General features: G+C 43.3%; 1 protein-coding gene across 1 annotated transcript in view; it reads right to left on the minus strand.

Annotated features, from left to right (window-relative positions):
- The window catches only part of ITPR2 (inositol 1,4,5-trisphosphate receptor type 2), a 419,018-nt gene that overhangs the window by 32,036 nt on the left and 362,288 nt on the right, over positions 1-24,694 (minus strand). The window contains exon 55 of the mRNA XM_031443910.2: positions 16,041-16,201. Within this exon, the coding sequence (XP_031299770.1) occupies positions 16,041-16,201 (161 nt within the window). The remainder of the gene's footprint in view (positions 1-16,040; positions 16,202-24,694) is intronic.

Consider the following 24,694-nt stretch of genomic DNA (forward strand, 5'->3'; position numbering starts at 1 on the left):
GCTAAGCCACTAGAGATATATCATTCCTTATTCCTTATTCAAGTTTGTTCATTCAGTCATCTATTCATTCAACAGGTACTTGCTAAGCCCCTACTATGTGCCAGCCACTGCTCTGAGTCCTGATGATATAGCAATGAACAAACTACGTTGTTGCCCTAATGCAGATTACACAATGTATGCACAAAGAAGAAATACAACTAAAAATAAATATACAACATGATGTCAGGCTGCAATAAACTTTGGCAGGAAATTAATGAGCAGGATAAGAGGATTAAGACTGATGTAAGTCAGGAGAAGGGACTCTTTTTGAAAAGGTGAGCAGGGCACAGGAGCATTGTGTTTGAAACCCACCCAGATCTCATTTGACTGTTCCCAATCTATATCCCTTATAATAAAACTGAAATCGTTAAGTATAGCATGTCTTTAAGTTCTGTGTGTCATTCCAGTGAAGTATCAAATCTGATGGCTTATGGGAAACCTGGCATTTGTAGCCAGTTGGTCAGAAGTGCAGGTGGCCTGAGAACACCCAAGGTGCAGCTGGCATCTACAGTCAGGGCAGTCTTGTTGGGGACTATGACCTTCAACTTGGGGGGTCTGAGCTAACTCTGGGCAGTTACCATCAGAATTGCAGTGCAGGATTCAACTGGTGTTAGAACAGCACCTCAGGTCACCATCCCTGCATAAGACAGGATGGAACCTGGGGAGAATGATTTATCCTCAGCCAGGACCTAATGAGAAGGAGGGTGCTTTAGTCCCACCAGCACTCTGTCCTAAACAGTGAGCAAATTCTTGTAAGCACTAGCATTGATTTACCATGCTCAACTCTCTCAACACTCTCCTTTAGGTTATTTTTCCCCAGGTAGAATTTTCATTCAAATATCAATAGTGACACTAATAGTTTTAAATAAATCAATCTTTCTTATTACCACCACTTAGCAAACATGAATTTCATATCTGAGGTTCCCAAATTCATTTTCAATTTTGGTCAGTCTGCTCTCCTGGACCCCAGTTTTGTTACTGCCGGGAGCCATGGAACCACTGTCCTCGGGGTGGATGGCGCTTTGTCATCACACATGGAATGAGCTGGCAGCCAAATCACTGTTTCCCTGCAGGTCTGAGGGGAAGGGTTAACTATTGATGTTTCAGGCAAAAAAGTATTCTTCTAGACATCCAAACTTGAAACCTTATCTTCTTTCCTTTCTCTTAAATCCACTGCCAGTTAATAGTTTTCTTATTTTATCTGACAGGTATTGGGGAATCAAAAATTAAGTCTGGAAGGACCTCAAAAATCAGTTATTTCATTCACTTATTCAATAGATACGTGTTGAAAGTCTTTTTATTTCAGAAGCTGTTCAGGTACTTGGGAAACAGGGAGCAGGACAGTTAAGGGTCCAGTTCCCAGGGAGACAAAGAAAAAAAATTAGCCCTGTGAGTGACAGGCAGACCATTTCACACAGTGGTGAGGGCTACGGGTAAAGTGTGACCAGGTGCTCCTACCGAGATGACTGGGGTCTTAGTGGGCTCAGCCAGGAATGAGGGTTTTAGTTCCTGAAGATAAGCACCCCAGGTGAAGGGAACAGCAGGAGACAGGTTGGCAGGATTGGACACCTCAGAGAAAAGCCAGGGAAGCTGGGCACAGGGAAAGAGGCAGGCGTGGAGTACAAGACCACATGGTTCCTGGGCGGGGGACCAGGATGGCAGGACATCCTCACTATTGGTCAAATCTGCATCCCACCACATCCTTCCCTTCTATTCCAGGTTCTTTCCTTTGCATTTCCCATCAGAGCGATGCTTACAGGATTCCCTTCCTCCAGTCTCTCACCCTTTCACTTCATCCTACTAGGAATTACATGATGCTTCATAAAAAAATCCCATTTGAAAAATCACATTCCTCTACTTAAAAATCACCAATGCCTCTTATTTATTCAAGGGATCAAGCAGAAACTCCTTACCCTGAACAACTGGTTACTGCTACCCTGTAGCCCCAACTTAATCAGGGGATGGGGTCCATCTATGCTTGGATATCATTACTCAAATCGGCCTCTCTGCTTTACACAGAGCATCCTCTCCCTATCCTGCAGGAGCGCTCCTCGACTGCAGCTCATCAAATGTGCAGACTGGTGTCATCCACCAACCATCATGACTGTGTATCAGGCTCTCCCAATCAGGCCCGGGATTCTTGATGGCCGGAAATCCATCTGTCCTTTACTGTGCTCCCCTACATGGCTGCTACAGACATAGTAGGCACTAAGCAAAAGTTGTTGAACAAATAATTTCTTGAGCCTTGAAATGCTATTTTGATCCTCAAACACTCGTAGGTATTTTAAATTTTAAGGTAACATTTAACCTTTACAAAACCCATAGAGGTAGGGATGTTCACCCATTTTTCAGATGAAGAAACTGAGACACAGGAAGGTTAAAGTCCCCCCAACGCCTCCCAGTCCACACCTAAAGCATTACGCCACGCTGGGTCTCTCTCACCCAGCTCCCTTCTAGTAACTCCCTTTCAACACCCCACACTCCTATTTCATCCTCAGTGACTTGGGCACAAGTGAGTTATACACTAGAAAACAAAGTGAGGAAAACATACTCCTCTTCAGTGACAACGCCTTTGATCATCCCCAACAAAACGAGTTATCTTATTATGTATCTGTTGGCACCATGTCCATGTTTGCTAAAATGGTATGTCTAGCTGGATTTAGTGCTTCCGAATGGTCCTAGGGCCTCCACGCGGGACACAGGAATTCTCTGAGCCTCTGAAGCCCAGGTGCAGCCCAAGACAGTGGACATTTTCCAACCCCTGCTGGAAGCACAGTTCAGTTTTCTCTCAGAGGCTGAGGCTCCCCGGGTCTTAGAGGAAAATTCGCGATCTGGTCCCTAACTGGTGGCATCCTCTGCAGAAGCCCAGCAGCAGGGAGGCATGATCATGTGGGCAGCAGGCCATCCACCATTTAACCGCCCGACTCCGGCAAAGTTTGGGGGAAGGGTCAACCCACACATGGCCTCCCAGTGAATAAAATGGAAAGAGTCGAATTTGGACCCTTCCAACGCTCCTGCCACAACTGCTTCCAGCTTGTAGTACAAAGCAAACATTAACATACTCGGAATTTGATGTAAAGAAATATTTCAAATATCAGAGTTGGATGAATTTTAGAACTGGGACAAAGAGACTTCAGAAACCAGATTCTCATCATGAAGGAGGAACGGATGTGCGTGGGAGCCAAGTCTCTTCTCAAAGTCACAGGGAGAACCAGGGCCAGGGGCCTTTACATCACAGCACGGCACCCAGAAGGCCAGGGAAAAACCCTGGGTCATTATCTCGTTGTCAAGTTACAAGCACCTCCACAATAAACCACCCCTGAATCTGGCTGTTTTTGAAGGTCAGATCCTGGTGAACGGGTGTCTTTTTATGTCAGTGGTGTCTGAAATGCTAATCAATCATCTCACCGAATGACATAAACACTTCGAGTTCTTTCCGAAGAGTCCGTGCCCACAGTGGACGTGAAGTCAGAGCACACCTGTTCTCACGTCACCTTTGTTCTGACTCAGTGGCAGCTCCTACCACTCCTTCCAAACAGCCTTGCCCCTGGGTCCTCTCTGGGACACTCCAGCTAGTGTCACACTACACCTGTTTGTTAAGTCTATCCTAAAATCACTTGTAAAACTCAAATGGATTCGATGGTCCAAGCAATTCTAATGCATATACGTGAGCACCTGACTTCCGGTTTAACAAAGGAACAAATGCCAGATGGGCCTGAACCTGAGTCAGGCCACAGGACAGGAAGGTCCCTCCACCTGGCCTGTTCTCGATGGTAATATTCACTATGTAAAAACTGCAGTAACTTGTTTAGGCTCTGCCTTCTGCTCTAAACAGGAAACTGGGTGACAGGCCACGCCTGTCTCACTCTCCTCTGCCCGCCTCCAGGGGCCAACACGGCGCCCAGGACAGGCAGGTAGGAAGTATTCCTAACGCCGAGGACTCAGCAGGGAGTATTTATTGAACAAATGAAAGTGGACCATTGCCTGGCCTCTTAAGAGGAACACGATGCTGAATCAGAAAAGGCTTAAGAATGCTCTGAATCTGCACAGCAGTATTTAAATACAGCTGTGTTATTTTAAGGAGCCAATATTTTAAGCAGAAGTGGAATGATCAAACACTCATTGAGCAATAACCAGGAGCCAGATGCCGTGTTAGACACGAGGATACGTGTGATTTTGTTTAACTCATCCAGGGGTCCTGGTAAAGAGGAGTATGATCCCCATTGACAGTTGAGGAAACAAGACTCGGAGCTGGGGGCAACTTAGCTCAGATCCTACTATGTCAAAACACCTTGATCTCTAAACCTCCATAAAAGTAACTGATTCCACTAACATGTCATTAAATGACTCATCTGGGAGATACAAGTGCTGAATCACTTTGGTAAAATTCAGCAATTATGTTTCAGGAATTTCCTTAGATAAAACTAGCCCCCAATCCTGTGGAAATTAGCTTGTCTGATAACCTCACCTAACACCAGAGTAGCGTTTCAGCTTAATTGCCATCCTGACTAATTATGCGCCACGTGGCACGGGCTATGCTGGCCTATTAAAGACCATTAGACGGAAGCGTGTGGCTTTACGGTATACACTCATTCCCACAACTTACATTTTGACGGCATCTGTTAGTCTCTGGAAGAAAGCCAGAATTTCTGAGTAAAATGTATCAGTCCTAACAATGTGGACATTATTATTCCAGAAAGCCAACTGAGAATTGAACAAGACCTTACGGTAATGGCTGGAACTGGGAAACAAGAATTTTCTTCAGCACAGCGGGAAGAAATCTTTTTATTAAGGTTATGAGAATCAGAGATGTGAGCAACCCTTTACAAGTTTCAGATAAATGACTTAGGATGGGTCCCCATAGCAGAGCGGCTCCTCTATACTGAACAAAATCCAAATCATTTTGCTCTAAACATTTGGGTTTGCAGCATAGTTGCATATGAAAACTTATTAGTCAATGTTGGGTCACAAGATATCCACAAGCTGACCAAGAAACCCTTCTAGGTTCGTTGGCTGATGAAAAGTGAAAGTCAGTTTACAACATTGTGTCAATTTCTGGTGTACAGCATAATGTTTCAGCCATATATATATATACACACACACACACATACATACATACATATATTCTTTTTCATATTTTTTTTCATTATAGGTTGCTACAAGATATTGAATACTGTTCCCTGCACTATACAGTGCAAACTTTTGTTTATCTATTTTATACATAGTAGCTGGTATCTGCAAATCTCAAACTCCCAATGGTTATACTTTTTTATGACCCTATACATTATTATTGTCATTAATTGTTACTAGTAGTATTAAATAGATCCTATATATTACTATTATATTAGGTATTATTAGTATTAATTAGATCCTTCACACCATTATTATCATTAGTTGTTACTATTAGTATTAAATAACAGTTACAGTTCTATGTCCTTCTGTCTGAGAGTACAATTTCTCTGATTTACTCACTCTGTATAGTCTTCCTTGGAAAGCCCCATCCGAATCTGTAATTTCAACCACCAGGTATACTCCAGTGACTTACAGACTTTATGATCAGACTTACAGACTTAACAAATCGATACTGAGTATCTACCATATACCAGGCACTGTTCTATGCTCCTGAAATCTCACTCTGGTGGGAGTCGATCTTTTCTAACTCTTTATGGGAATTCAATTCCTTATTGAACATATGTACTTGGACACCCACATTGGACCTGTGCACTTGGACACTATGAGGCAGACTGAGATGATCACATCTCCTCAACTGCCCCAGGGAAATCCCTCGGATTTGGGCTCAAACCCCCTCCCCACCCCCACCCCCTGCCAACTATTCAGCGCCAGAGACTGAAACCCCCTTCCTCTTGCCGTCACTAAATCTTCTACCTGAATCTCTTCACACGCATCATTTCTTCTCCATCTCCAGCGGCATTTCATACCAGCTGTCATCTTCTTGCTGGGTAATGAAATCTTTCTGTTATTTTCTCTTGGTCCAGGATGGCCCCCTTGAATACATTTCTTACACTGCCATGGAATATGTTTTTTAAAATACACATCTGACCTTGTCTCTTTGCTTTAATATCTCTGAAGGGTTCCCCTTAGCTTGGTTCAGGATAAAGACCTCCAAGCACACATAATCCATGCCATCTGGCTCCTGGTAACAGTTACCTCCTGGACAGCCTCAGTCTTTCCCTAGACCTGCTCCTTCGACCTGCTCCCTCCTCCTTTACCGACTCACTCAGGCATCCAGGCCTGACCGAAGCCTCCCCTTCCACCGCTGTGCTGTGCTGTGACCACTCCTTCACTGGACTTCTCTGTCTGCTGTATTTCACCAAAGCTTCCTGAAGGAAGTTAGGGTATGTGCCTCAGCCTGGAACCCCTGGGCAGCCCAGAGCCTGGAGTACGGTGAGCACTCAGCCTGCAAGCCTTTGTTTCTTGGATGAACAAATCTTTAACCGATGGAAAATAATTTCTTGGTCTTCATTTTCAAGGCATTTTGGATCATATTTCAATCACTGCAGCTTAGAAACTAAGGATTCTAATTCCTTAAAACACATATTAAGAAGCAGGAAGAGCTTTCCCCCTTCCAAAGGGTGTGTTTTGGTTTGGTTTGGGGTTTTTTCGCTACCTTTTCTCCAACATTGGACTTACACATAGTGGACCTTAGTCATTCTACCTGATTCTTCACTAGGAGACGGCACAGCTAAAGGTAAAATCATGTACAAAGGCCCCAGAAAAATCTGTGTTTCGATCCTGGCTCAAGTCTTATTTATTGAGCATCTTGGGTAAGTCATGAGCTTCTTTGAGCCTCCATTTACATAAAATAGGGTAACATGCCAAGCTGCTAGCATATATCAAACACTTAGTTTTTTCTTTTTGTTTACTCACTCTTTCCCTTTAAGAGACACACTTTGCCTGGAATATATTCTTCCCCATCCCTTCTGGCAAAATCCTCCTTCTTTCTGAAAATCCAACTCTCCTCCAAATCCTCTCTGTGCAATTGTCCGTCACCTGAGCCCCAGTACCTCAATGTCTTACTCACTTTGTTCAACAGATCTAGACCAAGTGCCTACGACAGTGTGCTGGGCATTGATACAGGGGCTGGGGATCAGCAGTGAACAAAACAGACGTGTAAATGCCTGAGTCAGAGTGGAGAGGAATACACACTTCAGTAAGTATAAAATGATGTGAGGTCAGATTGATCCAAGTGCTCTAGTGAGTAACAGGACAGAAAGTAACCAGAATGGGGGTGTCAGCAAGGTGCCAGGCGCGGAAAGACCGGGCGGACAACAGCTGTGAGTAGAAGGCACCTGTATGCCAAGGTACCAGGGAAAAGCATGGCATTTTTGAGATCTTCTCAAAGGGCCAATGTGGTTGAACTGTCACTGGCTAAGGAAGGTGGGATGGGATGGGATGGGAGGGAAGCAGGGGGGGGCCAGATGGCATAAGGGGACCACGGGAAGGAGCCTGGATTGTATTCTAAGTACCGCTGAAGGGTTTTAATAAGTCAGGGGTGTAATGGTATAATTTGTTTTCAGATTTCTCCAGCTACCTTGTGCCGATACGTCTATTATCTCACTCATGAGAGTTCTGATTTGCACTAAAGTTTCTGGTGAATACAGCTGCCCTTTCTAGTACATTGTGGTTCTGTAAGGGCAGTGACCATCTTTTTTTCTTGTTTCTGTCAGTGCCCCGTGCACAGTTCCCCAGCAAATGCTTGTCAAATTAAATGGAAACGTCCTGTAGCTTCTGTCTTTCTCTCCTGCGACTATAATAATAATCTTTGCAGGAAGCTTGCAGTCACCAGCCAGCTCTGAACAAGGACAGTTTTCCTATTTGAATTCCTCTCAGGACTTCCTGCCATTGTGGGCTTGTCTGCTGACTTCCTGTCTCCCAGCCAGGTTACCCCCGGCCCTGGACTGCCAGGCACGAGGCTTGTGCTGAGTGCAGGGCGCCCCCTTCTCAGGGAGCAATGCTGCTAGCTTTTTACGCCATGGGGCATCGAAGAACAACAGCACACGCACTGACCACCACTTGCGCATGCCCAGCACGTTAACGGATGCAGCATCCTTTCCGCTGGCTGTGCAACTTGGGGCCAGTGGCCAGTCCTCTCTAAGCCCAGCCTCCTCATGTGCGCAATGGGGATAATCATAACAGACTGCCTCCGAGGGTTGGTACAAGGCCTTTAAAGAGATCATGCATGCCGAACGCTTAGCACAGCATCGGGCACAGTCAGCACTCGTCAAACGGCAGTTTACATCCTGTCGGTACTGTCAGTACTGTGAGCATGCATGATTTGATTTCACCCTCACAGCAGCTCTGCAAGGAAAGTCGTAGTATATGCAGGGCCAATATTTAGCTCGTTTGCATAGACACAGCTGTACTGGTTGCTAAAGCTACTGCAGTATTTCCTAGTTGCCAAATCAGCCACTGTCCCAAGTGCTCCGAATCCACTCCCGACCCCATGACCCTGCAGCCTTCTCTGCCCAGGTTCTTCTTCCCCTGGAATTCCTGCCTCCCCCTTCTCCCCCACAATCCAGCAGCCAGGATCCGGGCACAATTCAGCTGCTTCTGTTCTGAGTGCTGACTGCCAGAGCATACTTCTTTGCATCGATGGGTCACGTGAAGGGCAGAGGGATTAAGTCAAGTCGCCAATCCTGTAAATGGAAATCCTAGGAAGTCCAGCTTCAGACTCCAGTGCCCGGGCTCCTTCCTTTACACCGAGCTGCTCCGTAGACACCGATGAGAAAAACCAGCAAGGGCCGCTCTGGCTTCTTGAACTTCGAGGACTATTACCTGCACACCGGCAGATTCAGTTTCTGACCGACTCAGGAAGTCGTCAATGACATGACAGTCTGCGCCTCACCTGCCCGCCCTCTTCACTCCCCATCCCACTTCTGTCTGTGAATTTCACTGAAAACTATTTGGCCCAAATCCTTTCACTCTGACTTTCCACTGAGGACAGTCATTGAGATGGAGCCTCTGTGTACAGTCACACTGGTAAGAACTTACCATTTCTATCTCTATTTTACAAAATGAAAAGAGGATTAGAAAGACGTCAACGCGTGCACCAAAATGTGGATCTTATGTATGAACACTAAATAGGAAATCAGGATAATGCAGAGGAGAGATCCCACAACAAGAATGAAATTCGGAGTTGGGAATTGAAAAAGATCCCTTTCAAATTGAAGACACATGTCTGGACTTGAAACGTGGGCCACAGAGGTGGCGTCTCCTTGAATGTTAGGCATTTACTTCTAAATTGCGCATTTTGAACTATAAAGACCCCCGCAGCTTGCCTTGAAATGTAAACATTTTAAAAAGTGTCTTATTATGTTCTAACATATTTAAATCAGGTTTAAAAGATTGAGCAGTTACATAATTGGCTTAACTAGCTCCAATTACCCAATTAGCATGCATTGGAAATAATAGAATCAGAACATGTAATTTCATAATTATGACCCATAACAATAATGCAGAAATTAAGCTGGCAAGTGGCGCTAACGCAGGAGGGGGTGCATATAAATCCTAGAGGACCTGATGTCTTTCATGAGCCCAAATATCTCCCCCTTCCAACAGTTACTGCTCAAAAATTTAGTTTAACTAAAAGATTGATTTTGAGTTTCATACACAGAAAGTAACATCTGAAAAGTTCTTCGCTCTTTTCCTTCCTCACGGGTGACTTGATTTCTTTTCTATCTCATTAAAAGGAAGATCCCTCTCTTTCTGAGGTCTTGATCATGCAAGGAATCATTCGTTCTGAAGGATGAATTACGCTGAAAACCCCACCAGTTGTATCTGCTTGTCTTTCCGTGAGGAAAGCAGCCTCAGACGCACGCCTGAGGATCTGCGCATGTGTGGGAGGAGCCGGGTTTGAGAAACACTGGGAGACAAGAGGGATTAAGTCGCCTGTCTCTCAAATCAGCCATCTGATTTTTAATACTGCATTCATTATACGTGGTTCAGGTGGCATAACCCTCCTGCTGCATCTTTATCTTCCGATTTTAAAAGAGGGGAAAGATGACATCTACTTAATGAGAAATCCATATTCTAAATTTCCTGCAGCTACTTTGGGGTATCTTTCTATAAATTACATCCAACTACCAGAGGGCTAAAAAAAAAAGTTCATTTGTTAATTCACTCATTATTTTATTTATTCATTCAATAAATGTTTTGAACTTCCTGAGGGAAGAGACTGTTTCTTATTCGTCCTTATATATTAAAACCCACAGCACAACAGCTAGCATATAGGAAGCACTCACTATTTGTCGAATTGCTTTTAATAGAGAGTACGATGTCACCCGCCCTGGTATTATACAGAACAAAGAGCTACTCAATTCCTGGTTGTGGTTTTCAAGAAATTGACAATTATTTTTTGTGTCGGGACACACAATACTTACGTTAACAAAAGCATGGGTGACATTGTCCCAGCTGACATCGCCAGAAAAGTCCGGAAACAGTTTTCAGTCAAGTAAGTGGAAGAGCTTAAAAGGTGCTTTGCACTAAAATAAGGAAATGGTCCCTGCAAAGCCATGGTCATGAGGTGTGGCCAGCCAGGGTCCGGGCTGCGGCCCCGTATGCAGAACACGTGGGCAGTTCTCTGAATACACACGGCACCTGCTCTTCTAGGCACCTCTGGTTTTGAGATCACTGTTTGTCAAATTAAGTACTAAATATCCCCAAAGGCTCCTAACATATCTCAGCAAATGAACACTGGAAATGTCCCCCAAAATGTTAGAGAAACATCTAAAAGCCTTGGGCACTTTTTCTAATGATCTCAATTTTGTTTGTTCCTCTTTGGTTCCATACTTTGGGTAATGGGAGAAGCAAAAGGGTTTAGTGATGCTCACAGGCCATTAGTGGTACAGGCTGCAGGATTTACCCTCTCATACCCTTTCCTCTGAGTTTATTGGCTTCTCTTTCATTATTTTTACTTTCCTGCGTGGTGCTTCTTTTTCCCTCTCTCACTTTCTGTCCTCAATAAATACTAGCTCAAAATATCAATTCCCTTATCAAAAATGACAGTTTGTTTGCCAGAAGAAAATATATTCCCCAAGTACCCTGATCTTCTCCTATTGCCCCTAACAATATCCCAGAAGGTGCTTTGTGTTAATTCAGACACTGAGACAGTGGATAATTGAACACCTTGGTGTAGGGTTGGAAGGCAGGGGCGAGGAAGTTTTAAGTTTCTGTTAATATTTCAGAGTCTTGATCCCATCACTGGATGGATGGAGAGGCTTAAATACATTTCCTAAGATTCTAACCCCTAGAAGCAATACGTTAACTTGTTTAGAATGTATGTTTTAATGCTTATTAGTATAAATATTCCCTATGGATCTGGAAACAAAAGAATAAAGTTGAAGTATTGGCAGTGAAAACATATTCAGAGGGGAGAAACATTCCCAAACTTGTTATATTCTTGTTTTTCTCATTTCACCAGAAGACAGGAAGCATTTGCCAAAGGCCCCTAGATTTACTTAAAGAGCAGTAGAAATAAGATGAGCTGTTTTGTGACCAATATGAAGAACTTTTAAATTTTCTTCTGCATAAATCCTTGAGGATAAAAGCTACACCAATGGTGAATAAGTAAAAACTTCCTCTTAAAGCTCTGTTGATAAACAGGCACTTGCATCAACTTGGTAAATGAATCTATTTTTAAGGCCCCAAAACAAAAGTGGTAGGAAAATGTCTGGAAGGTTTTCTACCAAACTGTTAAGAGTAGTTGCCTCTGACCTGGAGAGAGAGAGAAAATACAGTCTTTGAACTGAGCTTTAGGCATGCTTCAACTTGCCATGTGCTCTAAAATCTTCTCTCTCTCCGGGAGGCTCAAGATTAGGAGGTCATACAGAAGACCTAAACAAGCAATTCTCCAATGAAGACATACAAATGGCCAATAGGCACATGAAAAGACGCTCAATATCGCTAATTATCAGAGGAATGCAAATCAAAACTACAACGAGGTATCGCCTCACACCAGTCAGAATGGCCATTATTCAAAAGTCCATGAATGACAAATGCTGGAGAGGGTGTGGAGAAAAGTGAACCCTCTTACACTGCTGGTGGGAATGTAGTTTGGTGCAGCCATTATGGAAAACAGTATGGAGATTCCTCAAAAGACTAAAAATAGACTTACCCTATGATCCAGCAATCCCACTCCTAGGCACATATCTGGATAGAATTCTAATTTGAAAAGATACATGTACCCCAATGTTCACAGCAGCACTATTTACAATAGCCAAGACACGGAAACCACCTAAATGTCCATTGACAGATGACTGGATAAAGAAGCTGTGGTATATTTCTACAATGGAATACTACTCAGCCATAAAAAAAGAATAAAATAATGCCATTTGCAGCAACATGGATGGACCTGGAGACTGTCATTCTAAGTGAAGTAAACCAGAAAGAGAAAGAAAAATACCATATGATATCACTTATATGTGGAATCTACAAAAAAGAAAAAAAAGAGGGCACTAATGAACTCATCTACAAAACAGAAAGAGACTCACAGACATAGCAAACAATCTTATGGTTACTGGGGGAAAAGGGGTGGAAGGGATAAATCTGAGAGTTTGAGATTTGCAAATGTTAGCCACTATATATAAAAAGAGATTAAAAAATATTTCTGTGTATATCACAGGGAACTATATTCAATATCTTCTAATAACCTTTAATGAAAAAGAATATGAAAATGAATTTATGTATGTATATGCATGACTGGGACATTATACTGTACCCCAGAAACTGACACTTTGTAACTGACTATACTTCAATTAAAAAAAAAAAAAAAAAAGATTAGGAGGCCATAATCTCCCCCAAGCTTGGAGCAACAGATTTTCTGAATTGGGTTTGTCAACCACAGATTTTGAGAAGTTTTCCAAAAAGGTTATTTTTAAATGAACACTCTTACATGTGAATGACTGTTTGTTTCCATCAGTGCCAAGCTTAATATCGCCCTTCTCCTGGCCATTAAAATCCAAGACTGATGCCTGTTCCCTTGGATGAGCACTGCCTGGATGAGAATGAGACATTTCATGAATAAGCTTGTGGGCTCCCCTCCCTCCTGTCATGGTTCTGGAGAGAACTTGGACAGAAAAGGATGGACAGAAACATGGGTAAGGATGTCTTAAAAAGCCAAGCACAAGAGCCTGGCATAACGCTGGTTCTAATGTGAAGGGTAAAGATGGGTCAACGTTTTCGCAGCGGTCCTCTCTCATGGTAAAGTGATTTCCTTATCACAAAACCCAAAGGCTTTGACCTGTCTCTTCTTTATGGCCTCTTTGCATCAACTGATGCTGTTGAAATCTGACACCGAAATGCTCATCTCTTGGCTTCTAACACACTCCACTCCCTGGTCTTCCTTCTGTACTTATTATTGTCTTTATTTCTACTTATTTCACTTGTCTTTCTCCTTTTCCCTAAATGGAAGCTCCCCTAGGTTCTGTCTCTGACTTTCTCTTCTCCTCTCATTACATTTCTCCTTTCCCCCACCTCCCCCTACCTGATGGCTTCAATTGTCCTTCCACGAGGGCAATCACAGTGAAAACTGTCTCTGACTACGTACCTACCAGGAGCTGGACATTTTCCACTTCTCATCTCACTGATCTCACACCAATTTTCTGCCTTTTAGGAGAGGAGGCAGTGTCTCAGGGAGGTTCAAAGACTCACCCAAGATATTAAGACCACAAGGCAGGAACGTGATAGAGCCAGCGTCTGAGTCCAGATCTTTCTGGCTGTAAGGCTCAGGCTGCTGTCATTACACCGTCTCTCCTAATCCATGACTCTCATTCCAAAATCAACAAGTCTTCTTCTCTGACTGGCTTCTCCCAACTGAGACTTTCTGAAACGTATTCATACCTTTCCCCCAATGACCAGACTCGCAGGGTCGGGCACCTCCAGCTCCTCTTTCAGCCCTCCACCTCCCCTGCTCCTCCACGTCCTCTTCCCTAGTCTCCTCGGTTACCAAATACCCCTGACTTCCCCCTTCCCTTCTCCAAACCAGCCTACACACTGCTGCCTGGGTAGTGTTCTGGGCCACATTCTTCCCTTAGGGAAAACCTTCAGTGGCTTCTCACTGCTGAGACAAAATGACGCCCACGCACCTACACTTCTTACTCCAAAGTGCAATCTATTATTTTTTTTTGTCATATCTCTTAGAGCTTCCTTACAAGTTAACCATGTCAGTGAAACTAGGCAATTAACTATCCCCCGAGTGCCTCAATGTCCCATTTTTATGCTTCTGCTCAGACTTCTCCCTCTTACAGGAACCCACTCTTAATCCAGCAGACACTCCCCATCTGCACAAATCCTGCCCTGTCTCATGTATTGCTCCCCAACACACACACACACACACACACACACACACACATCAGTTTCCCTCCACCACCTCTCAGCTGGAAGTCATGCTACATCTTTAAGCCTTCATGGGTTTTCAGCTGTTCCATTCTTAGGGAACCTAGCCTGCTCTACATTCGATTATTCCCCTCCCTTTCTTAGTAAGCTCTAAGCTCCTTGGCAGAGAAGGAATGTTTCAGACTCTTCAGTGTATTCGCTGATATCTTTTAGTCCACGGGACATAATGAATGCCCGAAAAATATGTATTAATTAAATTTAAACTTCAAACTTTGATAAAATACAGCAATGTGAGGTCACATTTTAAATGTAATGCTTTACATGATTTTCCTAGAGACAGCAGAAACAAAATGTTTCACACAAACAGTCTCTGAGCATCTTGAGCTCAAGAATGTAGAAATAATGACGATGAGTGCATACCCTCGAAGTGATTACCTTTACCCCTAGAAAAGAAGGGAGAGAGGGCAGAAAAGGATAAGTGGAAAAAGAAACAATGTCAGGTTCTGCCCACAGTCATGTGAAGAATGGAGACAGAATAACTTACAGCAGGATGCAAGTCAATAATAAAAAATCATGAAAAATGCTGAACTACAAAGATTCCATTTACATGTAGCTCTCCTGTGACACAAGAATATCGTCAGGTAAGGTAAACTATTGCAATATTAACTTGCACTTAGTGAGGTATTAGCCGCTAAAAATATTCTTCGGTTGTCGCCTATGTTGTAGTTCACATCTTCCCAAGAGGAGGACAGGCTCCTGGAGGGAAGGCTAGGGATCCACTGTCACCTGGCTCTCCTGACCCTTTGGTCTTTACTAAACGTTATCCTTGGGACTCAGCATCAAAGAGGGTCATGACTCTTCTGAGGCTTCACTTTTAAATGGTTGACACAAGTTTGGAGGGTGATTCTGAGAAAAAATCCAATATACAGCTATGTTGAACACAAGAATATAAGAATTTATATCAGATGCAACAGTATTCACTAAATGTGTATCATGGATACACTAAAGCTGCAACGTTGACTTCTCTTTAAGCCAGTTAGTTCTCATCTATGAAAGAAGAAATTTCGAATCATGGACCACCAGACCCTCTGGGGGATGCTACTGAGCTTAATGAGGAGTTACAAGCAACTGAAGGTAGTGGGTCAGTGCAGACCTATCCTGGTAAATCTACCCAAAATGTATGCTGACAAAAAGCCAATGCTCTCCCACTGGGACTGAACATTCTCCTCTCCCCAAACACAGTTTAATTGCTTAAACCGCTGATTTCTGAAATTCAAGAAATTTCTTAAATTATGAGTCTTCTTTTGCCAATGGGAAAGTTTCAGGTTTTGGGAACTGAGACAGCAGTGATGACAGGAGGCATGGGGTCAGAAGATGACAGTCATGACTGAGACAGTGCCAGTCACTGCACAGAGAATTTTTCAGGAAATATTCCTGCACCTGAGCCTTAGACGTGGTTTGTATAACCAAGAAGCCCACTGGGAACCAATGATTTGGCCAGTATAGGGGTTCTTCAAAGACTGACAGTCCTATTTAGAAGTTAACAAAATAACTGTTAGAATCTTTACATTCTGGGAGAACGGGAGGGTAGAGAGATGAAAAAAACGAAATGCAACGTAGTCACAGACTCACACCCTCCAGGCACTCACCACAATCATCTGAGCCACGTAACTTTCAGGTCCGGTGTACTCCGTGGGGTCCTTGACCTTCACCAGAACGAGGAAGTACAGATAATGCCACATGTTGTGTTCCGACTTGATGTGCTCCTCAAAAGAAACCGTTTTATTATCAAACTTGTCCCTCTCGAGTCCTGCAAAACACAGGGGACACAACGTGTATAATTTGTCATTTAATCAGCACTCCCCTCTTGGAATAAAAACAAAGCATAATTATTGTGGAAAAAATGCTTTCTGCAAGTGTATGATACTTTAAGATGCTATGATTAAAAACAACAGGGTACACAAGTCCTCCAGAAAAAATGCCAGAGTTTTTAATTTCTCCCCAATTAACATTTTTCCCCTCCATGGATCCTTGGAAATACACAATCCGATGACAGATGTAAAATTTGCAGATAATTTTAAATATAGCCATATCAAAACTGTCCAATTAAACTGGACCACAAAGTCGAAGAAAAAGAAGTCAAAATGATTGTGCGAGAAAAGGCATGCTTGGTAATCAAGACAGGAAAAAAAGAATCTCATTTTTATCCAAGAACTTGGGTAAAAAGCGAGAAGGCATCTAAGAGAGTCATCTTTTCAAAACCACTTGTAATCAGTGCAGGGCAAGTAAGTGACCACAGCGATCTGGGCTCCCGGGGCAACAAGGACTCACAGGCTCGTCCCACCCCTTAGACGACCGTGTTCCAGGCATTTTGGGGAGGGGCTGAGCGGCTCAATTTCCCCTGGGTGTATTTGTAGCCACGTGAAGGACACTGAGGAGAGGATCTGGGTAGTAAGACTTTTTTTCTCTCAAAGATTGAAGGATGGATGAAAGGAAATGAATGGAGATGAAGAAAAACATCTACGGAAAAAATGAATTAGGCTGCCAAGTAAAATGGGATGTCGGGATTCAGTCTGGTTTTGCAGCTCAGATACTGGAGAAGCAATCTGGAAATTGAATTCCAAACCTGGCTACTCTTTTCCTAAGCATATTAAAAAAAAAATGCCATGTGGCCATTCAACATGAAGAAGATCCTTTAAACAAAAAGATACAAAGTACAATAAGTTTTTTAAAAAAAGAGAAAATCTGTCCCCAATGAAGGCATGACCTTTTAAATTATATTACTGGATATTTTTACGGGAAATACCATAAAATTTAGCTGGCTGGTGGCTCTGCCTCATCTTATTTGACCTATCATCAGCTCAGCGTGCTTCAAAGGAAATCCAGTCCTCTTCCCCAAAGCCGCTCCACCCACGTCCTCTCTCCTTTCCATGGCATCTCTGCTCCTCCAGCTGTCCAAGCCAGACGTCGCGGAGTCATCCCTGAGTCCTCCCGCCTCTCACAGGCCACATCCAATTCACACTGAAATTCTTTGGGCTCTGTCTTCAACATCCATCCAGAATCTCATTGCTTCTCGCCACCTCCACGGCGCCCCCTCTGGTCTGAGCCATCACTGCCTCCCACCTGGATTACAGAAATAATCCCCAGGGCTCCCTGTCTCCACTTCTGCTCTCTACGGCCTGTTCTCAACACAGCAGCCAGACGGATCCAGTAAAAACCTGAGGTGTCTCTCCTGTGCCCTGAACCCTGCAGTGGCTCCTCACCTCCTCAACATAAAGGGCCGAGTTCTTGCAACGGCTGACAAGGAGGGTTGCCAGGTAAAACACAGGACGCCCGGGGAAGTTTGAATTTTGGAAAAACAATGGATAATTGCTGAGTTTAGGTACGTCCCAGGCAGTATCTGTTTGCTGGACCCTAAGCGATCTGGCCCTCCAGCCTCTCTGACCCTGTCTCCCACCACCCTCTCCCTCGCTAATGCTTGTCCAGCCACAATGGCCCCCTTGATGTTCCACATGCTCAGACGCCTGCCTCAGGGCCTTTGAACTGGCAGTTTCCTCTGCCCACAATACTCTTCTCTGAGTATCTCTTTGACTAACTCAACTTCTCAATGTGGCTGGCCTCTATCACTTTATTTAATCCACTCTTCTGTCCTTTCCTTTTTGCTGGTACTTTTGATCACTTTTTCCTTTTTCCTTTCTTTTCCCTAGAGTGTTTATCACCCCCCTACCAGACTGAACAGAGCCATGTCAAAGGTGTTCCATTAAACTGGACCTCAAGTCTCAGATAGAGGAAAAAATGCTTGTGCAAGAAAAATCTCAGCCTGCTAATCAGCACAGAAGAAAGAAGTATCATTTTATCCAGGAACTTAGATGTAAGCTTCTTATGTTCATTATCTATTGCATCTCCACGGGCAGGGATATTGTCTCTTTTCTTCACCAGTGGTCCCAACAGCTTAGAATGATGCCTGGTACATGGTCAGCACTGAACAGAATACTGACTGACGAATTAAGAATAAACGAACATATGTATGTATATGTATGAATGAACTTCTGTGCTGTGTACCAGAAATTGACACAACATTGTAATGACTGTACTTCAATAAAAATACAAAAAATAATATTAGAAAAGAACGTCACTAATAAAATATTGTTCCATTAGGATGGCCATAATCGAAAACAGAGAACAGCAATGTTGATGACAACATGGATACTTTGGAGCCCTCATACACCACTGATGGAAATGTGAAACAGCACAGCTTTGGAAAACATTTGGCAGTTCCTCAGAAGGCTGAACGTACAGTTACCACATGTACCAGCAGCTCCACTCCTGGGTGTATATATATATACAGACAAGAGAAAAACATAGGTTCATACACACACACACACACACACACGAGAAAAACGTATGTTCACACGAAAGCACATACATGAATGTTCACAGCAGCATTATTCATAACAGCCCCAAAGCTTAAACAACTCAAATGCTCTTCATCTGATGAAAAGATAAACAAAATAACGGTATATCCATACAATGGATATTTTTCTGCAATAAAAAGAAAGGAGGAGCTGATACATGCTGCAACATGAACTGTGAAAACAAAAGTGATAGAAACAAGTGACAGAAGACCACAGGTTACATGATTCCATGTATATGAAATGTCCAGGACAGGCACATCTCTAGATGTGGGCTGTGGAGGATGGAAGGTTTGGTGCGAAGGAAAGGAGCAGTGATGGCTAAAGGGTATGAGGGCAATGAAAATGTTCTAAAATTGACTGTGATGATGGGTGCACAACTCTGACTACGCTAAACCCATTGAACTGTACACTTTAAATGGGTGAGTGGTGAGGTATGTAAATTATATTTCAATAGAGCTATTACCAAAAAAAAAAAAAAAAGAGAAAATTTTAAAGTAGACTTCTCCTAGAATTCAGTTCAAACAGTTGCCTACCTGTTGTAAGGTATATAGGATTATAAAGGCAATGTCATCTATCAGTTAATCTGCAGTATGGTCGAGGAAACAGACAACTTGGGTTATATTCTGAAATGGTATAAACATCCAAAGAAGCACGAAGGAGAGAGAGCCAAATGAACAGGTATATTTTAAAAGGTTTCAAAGAGGCATAAAACTTTTGATGTCTGGCTTATGGTACATGATGACGACAAATGGAGAAGTGATAAATGGTACGAAAAGGGGCTTAATTTTTACTGAGCAGCTACGTTTGCTGACAACTATAAGACGTCTAAATATGCTCTAGTAATCACAATAATCCAATATGACCTATTAGCACGCGAGGAAACAGATTCAGAGGGAGTCCATTAATTGCTCAAGTGAACTCCTAAATTGAGTGGGAAAGTCAGCCAGTATTTAAATAAAAATTCTTCTGACTCCAAAGCCATGTTCTTTTGCCTCGGGGTGGAGGAAATGGCACAGCAAAGGTAGAGATGAAAGCAGACACCCTGTTGGAGGGAGTGTCCACTCCTCTGCTGTGGCCAGGAGGGAACACTCAGCAATGAGGATGAAACGGTACATTTGGCACAAACCAGGAAAAGCTTTAAACACAAAGCTAAGAAGCCTGCACTTTATTCTGAAGCCTTTGGAGTGGAGACTAGCAGACGGGGAGCTGTGCTTTAAGTACCTTCCTGTGGCAGGATTCGGAGGAAGACTGGGGGGGAAGAGGCTAAGGGTGGGAGTCCAGGGGACCGGGGCAGCGGAGGGGGAAGGCAACGGAGGGAAACCAGTTGTCTCATCTGCACTGGGTCTTGCACACCAGACGTTATCACCCATTCCCGTGGTTTCAACCACCATCACACTGATGATTTCTCCATTGAATGACTTTAATGAATAAGCGTAGATAATAAAGACACTAAAATATGCATAAAGTACAGATAAGGGACTAATATACCAAGAGGAGAACATAGCCCACCCCCCAATATAGCCTTTATCTCCTATTAAATCATCCAGAAAGATCTTTAACTCTAGGAACCTGACTCTCCTTATGATAGGAATTCTGACCTATCATCACATCCTTTCTCCATTTTGCTATTTTGTCACCGCTGGTCTGTCAACATCTCCTTTTCACTGGATTTCCAACCCCTAGTCATTCAAAATTAATAGCTAATGTGGACAGCAGAGGCAATCTGTTTCTATGCTCGCTGCTTCAGCTCTGTCATCTGCTGATCATCACCCTATTGCGACCACCTTCTGGATCACTGGCAACTGTTCCCTGAATCATAACTCTCAAGCATCTTCATTGTCGTCAAGGGCAGGAAAGTCCCATCTGCTCCCATTGCCCGTCACAATATATACCCACTCTCTTGCTACTATGGGTGCGCTTGGAACATTTCTGGGGCCAATTCTCTCCTCTGTTGTTTGATACTATCTCCCCCTTTGGATCCCAATTTAACACTCAATCTTTCAAGGACCATTTCTAGATTAATCACAACTATCTTACAGCCTATGTAGTACAAATCCCAAATATCCCAAGTGTTTAAATCATTCTTGTAATTAAGCTCTTATAATATATACGGTATATAGTAGATCTTCTATGAGGTAAGTGATTCCAGGAATGAATGCACATCTAGATACTCGTTATCATAACACTTCTCACATGTTTCTGCTGAAGGTCCTTTGAGGACAGAGAGTAAAGAACTCTTACGTCCCTGAGGTCACAGGGATTAGCAGCTAGAAGAGCCTGGAACCACTTTTCAGTATTTAAATAAGTTTCTATTTTACTTCAAATGTTCACACTAAATTTGTTTTACTTTCAATATTCTATTTAATGTTCTAATATAAAAGTACTATTTATATATGCTCTTAGGTTAACTTACCTCTCAAATTTTTGAATAAATGTTAAGATTCTGGAAAATAGATCATGTTGATCTAATACCTCCTTGTACCTCCTGGTATATAACCGTATATCACTGTGGACACGTGTTTGCCACAGAAACAATACCTTACATGTGACAGAACTTGGAATAACTTGGAATTAATGCATCTAAGTTTTTTGTCTGTAGAATATATCAATTTAGGACTTGACTTGCTTATAGGATTATATATAATCCTTTTATAGATTATAAGCCACATCAGTATAGAGACAATGTTAATTTGGAGGTGGCTAACTGGATAGTCATTCATTAAAGCAAATATTTATGAATGATCTCTAATACATACTACGAAGGCATAAAAATGGATAAGACGTAGATCTGGATCTCCTTAAAGAAGATAAGTCAACCTGTATTGAGTTTTTAGGCTCAGCTGAGCATTGAGCTAGGAATTTCTATAAGCACGATTTCATTTATACCTACCGCGACCCCCAAACATGGCATTACATTCCTCACTTTCAAAGTGAAAGAAGACTTGGCCAAGATCACAAAGCCAGGATGTGGACCCAGTGTAGACCCATGTCTACGTGAACATAAAGTTCATATACTTTCTCTAATACAGCAATGCACATCCAACAGAGGAGCTAAGTCAATGAAAAATGTGCACAGCACCATGCAGCTAAGTGTGGCTGAGGAACTTAGGAGCAGATGTGTTTGCTTCTGGTTTGGGAGATCAGAGAAGACTGAGTTTGTGGAGCCGTGGCTTTAGATCCGGGTCTCAGAGAGAAGGTAGTAGTTCAACAGCTTAGAAGTCTAGGCATTCCGAACAGAAACACCGTAACTGAGAACACGTGGAGACAGAGTGAAAGATGAGTAATGCAGTTGAGCCGAACTTGAGCTACAAACGGGGGAGCAGTGGGTGAAAAGGCAGGCAAGAAGAGAAAGGGGCCCAACTGTGGTACCTCACGTGCCTGTACGGTGCCCTCGACAGCCTTTTGCAGAAGGAAATGATGAGTTCAAGTGGAAAAATTTGTCAGGCAGCCCTGATCAGACCATTTGGCCGTGTGAGCCAGGGTGAGCCTGAAAAACCAAGGTGTGGCTGTGGGACTTAGTGGAAGGAAGTGAGATGGCGAAAGCAGATTCATTAGCACATGGTAACCAGTGCACCGGGAAGAGGAAAAAGGAGATGCAAAAAAAAAAAAAAAAGAAAAAAAAAAAAGGTGGAGAAGTTCCCAGCCCAGGTGACTGAAGGCACAGTGGGATATCGTTCATTGCAATATGGAAGTCAGGATAAGCAGCTGGGTTAGAGCAAAGAGATGGAAAGACATGATGGATGCACCGGTTTGCAGATATGGTAGAAACTGGCTGCCAGGAAGTCACACGTTTCTAAACATCAATCAGTAATTGGAAACAAAGGACAAAAGCCAGGAGGGAGGTTGGAACCATGGTTGCGTATTTGGCAATGATCTGCATAAAGCGTTGTTGAAGAGAAGGGCAGAGGGGAAGAGACAGGAAGTCGATGATAAAAGTCAGAACCTCTTATCCAGGGGTTGGGAGAAGGGCTGGGACCTTGTCGTGGAACCAGAGGATGTGCAGTCTGAGGTAGAAGAAAAGGTCAGCAGGAAATTAATGATGAGATTTGAGAAAAACATTTCAATTTGGGGATGAAGGTTATTGTGGTATTTAAAGGAATTTATAGGTTACAAGTTTTTTGATAACTGCAAAGAGCCAGAGAGAATTTTGACATCGAAGGGAAAACTTAGAGGAGCAGGAAAGGTGGGAAAGCCATGCTTAATGAGCAATGCTCATTTTGCTCTTCTTGGTTTTTGTTGTTAGAATAGGGGAGACGGGATCGGGTCTTGGAATGATGCTCACATTCCACTGATTCTTCCAAACAACCCATTTTTCAGAGGTGGTTTGCTGACGCAGTCGTTAACAATAATTGTGAAGAAAAAGGCTTCGAGGAAGCAGCGTAGAAGCAAGTCCAGGAGACACAGGAAGATCTTCAAGGGCAGTATCTTCTTTCCTCCGTGGGACTCAAGCTCCTATACAATAACTCTCTTCTCCAAACCCCCAGTTATTGTACACCGTCTTCCTGGCGCCATGTTGATCTGGCTTCCCTCCATCTAATCTAGACATATAAAGAGAAGACTCTTCTTTCTCCCTCATTTCCTTCAGCAAATCCCTCCCCAGCACCATGCAGTCTGCTACCTGCCCTCACCCCCGTGCAAACTCCTCTCTTCAAGTCTCCTAAACCTCCTAAAACGAGAAATCCAAAGACTCTGCTCCAGTTCATGTGTCACGTGTTACTGGTCTTCTCTGCTTTGACCTAGTTGATAATCAATTCCTTTCTTCCCAAGGCTGTTTGTCCCGTCACTTCCATGTGCCGCACACGCCCAGTCCTCCTCACACCGGTGGGACCTGACGGTGTTCGTGTGTGTGATCCTCTTTCCCTTTCAGCTTTTCAGTTCTGATGCTTCCCACTTGAACTCTGTCTCCTCTCACATGGAAGTCTTCCTCCGCACTCCAGCTTTTCCTATCACCCACAGGCTGAGGAGTCCCCAGACACTGTCTCCAGTGCAGACTCATTCTCTGAGGCTCAGACCCATATGTTGACCTCTGTGCTGAGTGGATCCCACTGGGGTGTTCAGACATACCTCGATTTTAGTGCTTCCAAAGCCAAATTCAGCATATTTCTAACCAAACTTGTTTTTCCCCTTCTATTCTCAAATTCAACTGTTGGTACGACCATCCATCCAGGCAACCAGGCTCTTTCATATCCATTCCGAACCACTGAGCTATAAAAGTTCTATCTCCCCAATATTTCCTAACTCTGTCCTTTATCCTGAATATGGCCACCACTAAATTTCCGGGATCAAGGTTTTGTTACCTCTCATGGACCATGGCAGTAATCTTCTGCCTAATTACTCTGCCTCCAATATTGTCCTCTGATGAACAACTTCCCACAGTTGCTACAGAGTTCTAAAGTAAAAATTAGACCCTGCACCCCTCTACTTACAATTCTTTAATGGTTTACCATCTTCCATAAGCCCACAGGATAAAGCTTTTTAATATAAAAGACCATATGATCCATATGATATGGCTAGTCTCTTTTGTTAGCATGCCCTGCTCTGACACGTACGCTCCAGCAACACGGAGCTGTTCACAGTAAATGAAGACTATCATTGGGCTGGTCTCCCCTCCATGCCTTTCCTTGTGCTGGCCACTCTGTTTCTACCCACTTTGGATACCACGGAGTCTTTTTTGTTTTCAATTTTTTTTTTTTAATGGAGGTACTGGGGATTGAATCCAGGACCTCGTGCATGCTAAGCGCATGATGTACCACTGAGCTACACCCTCCTCCCCACTTCTTTCCACTTTGATATGACCTCTCCCCTTCCATCGTTCACCAACAGCTCTCTCTCATCATCTTTTCTGAGAAATCTTTCCTGTCTCTTTCTTGCCTGCCCCCTACCACAAC

The sequence above is a fragment of the Camelus dromedarius genome, chromosome 25 (assembly GCF_036321535.1).
Source record: "Camelus dromedarius isolate mCamDro1 chromosome 25, mCamDro1.pat, whole genome shotgun sequence".
Classification (NCBI taxonomy): Eukaryota; Metazoa; Chordata; class Mammalia; order Artiodactyla; family Camelidae; genus Camelus; species Camelus dromedarius.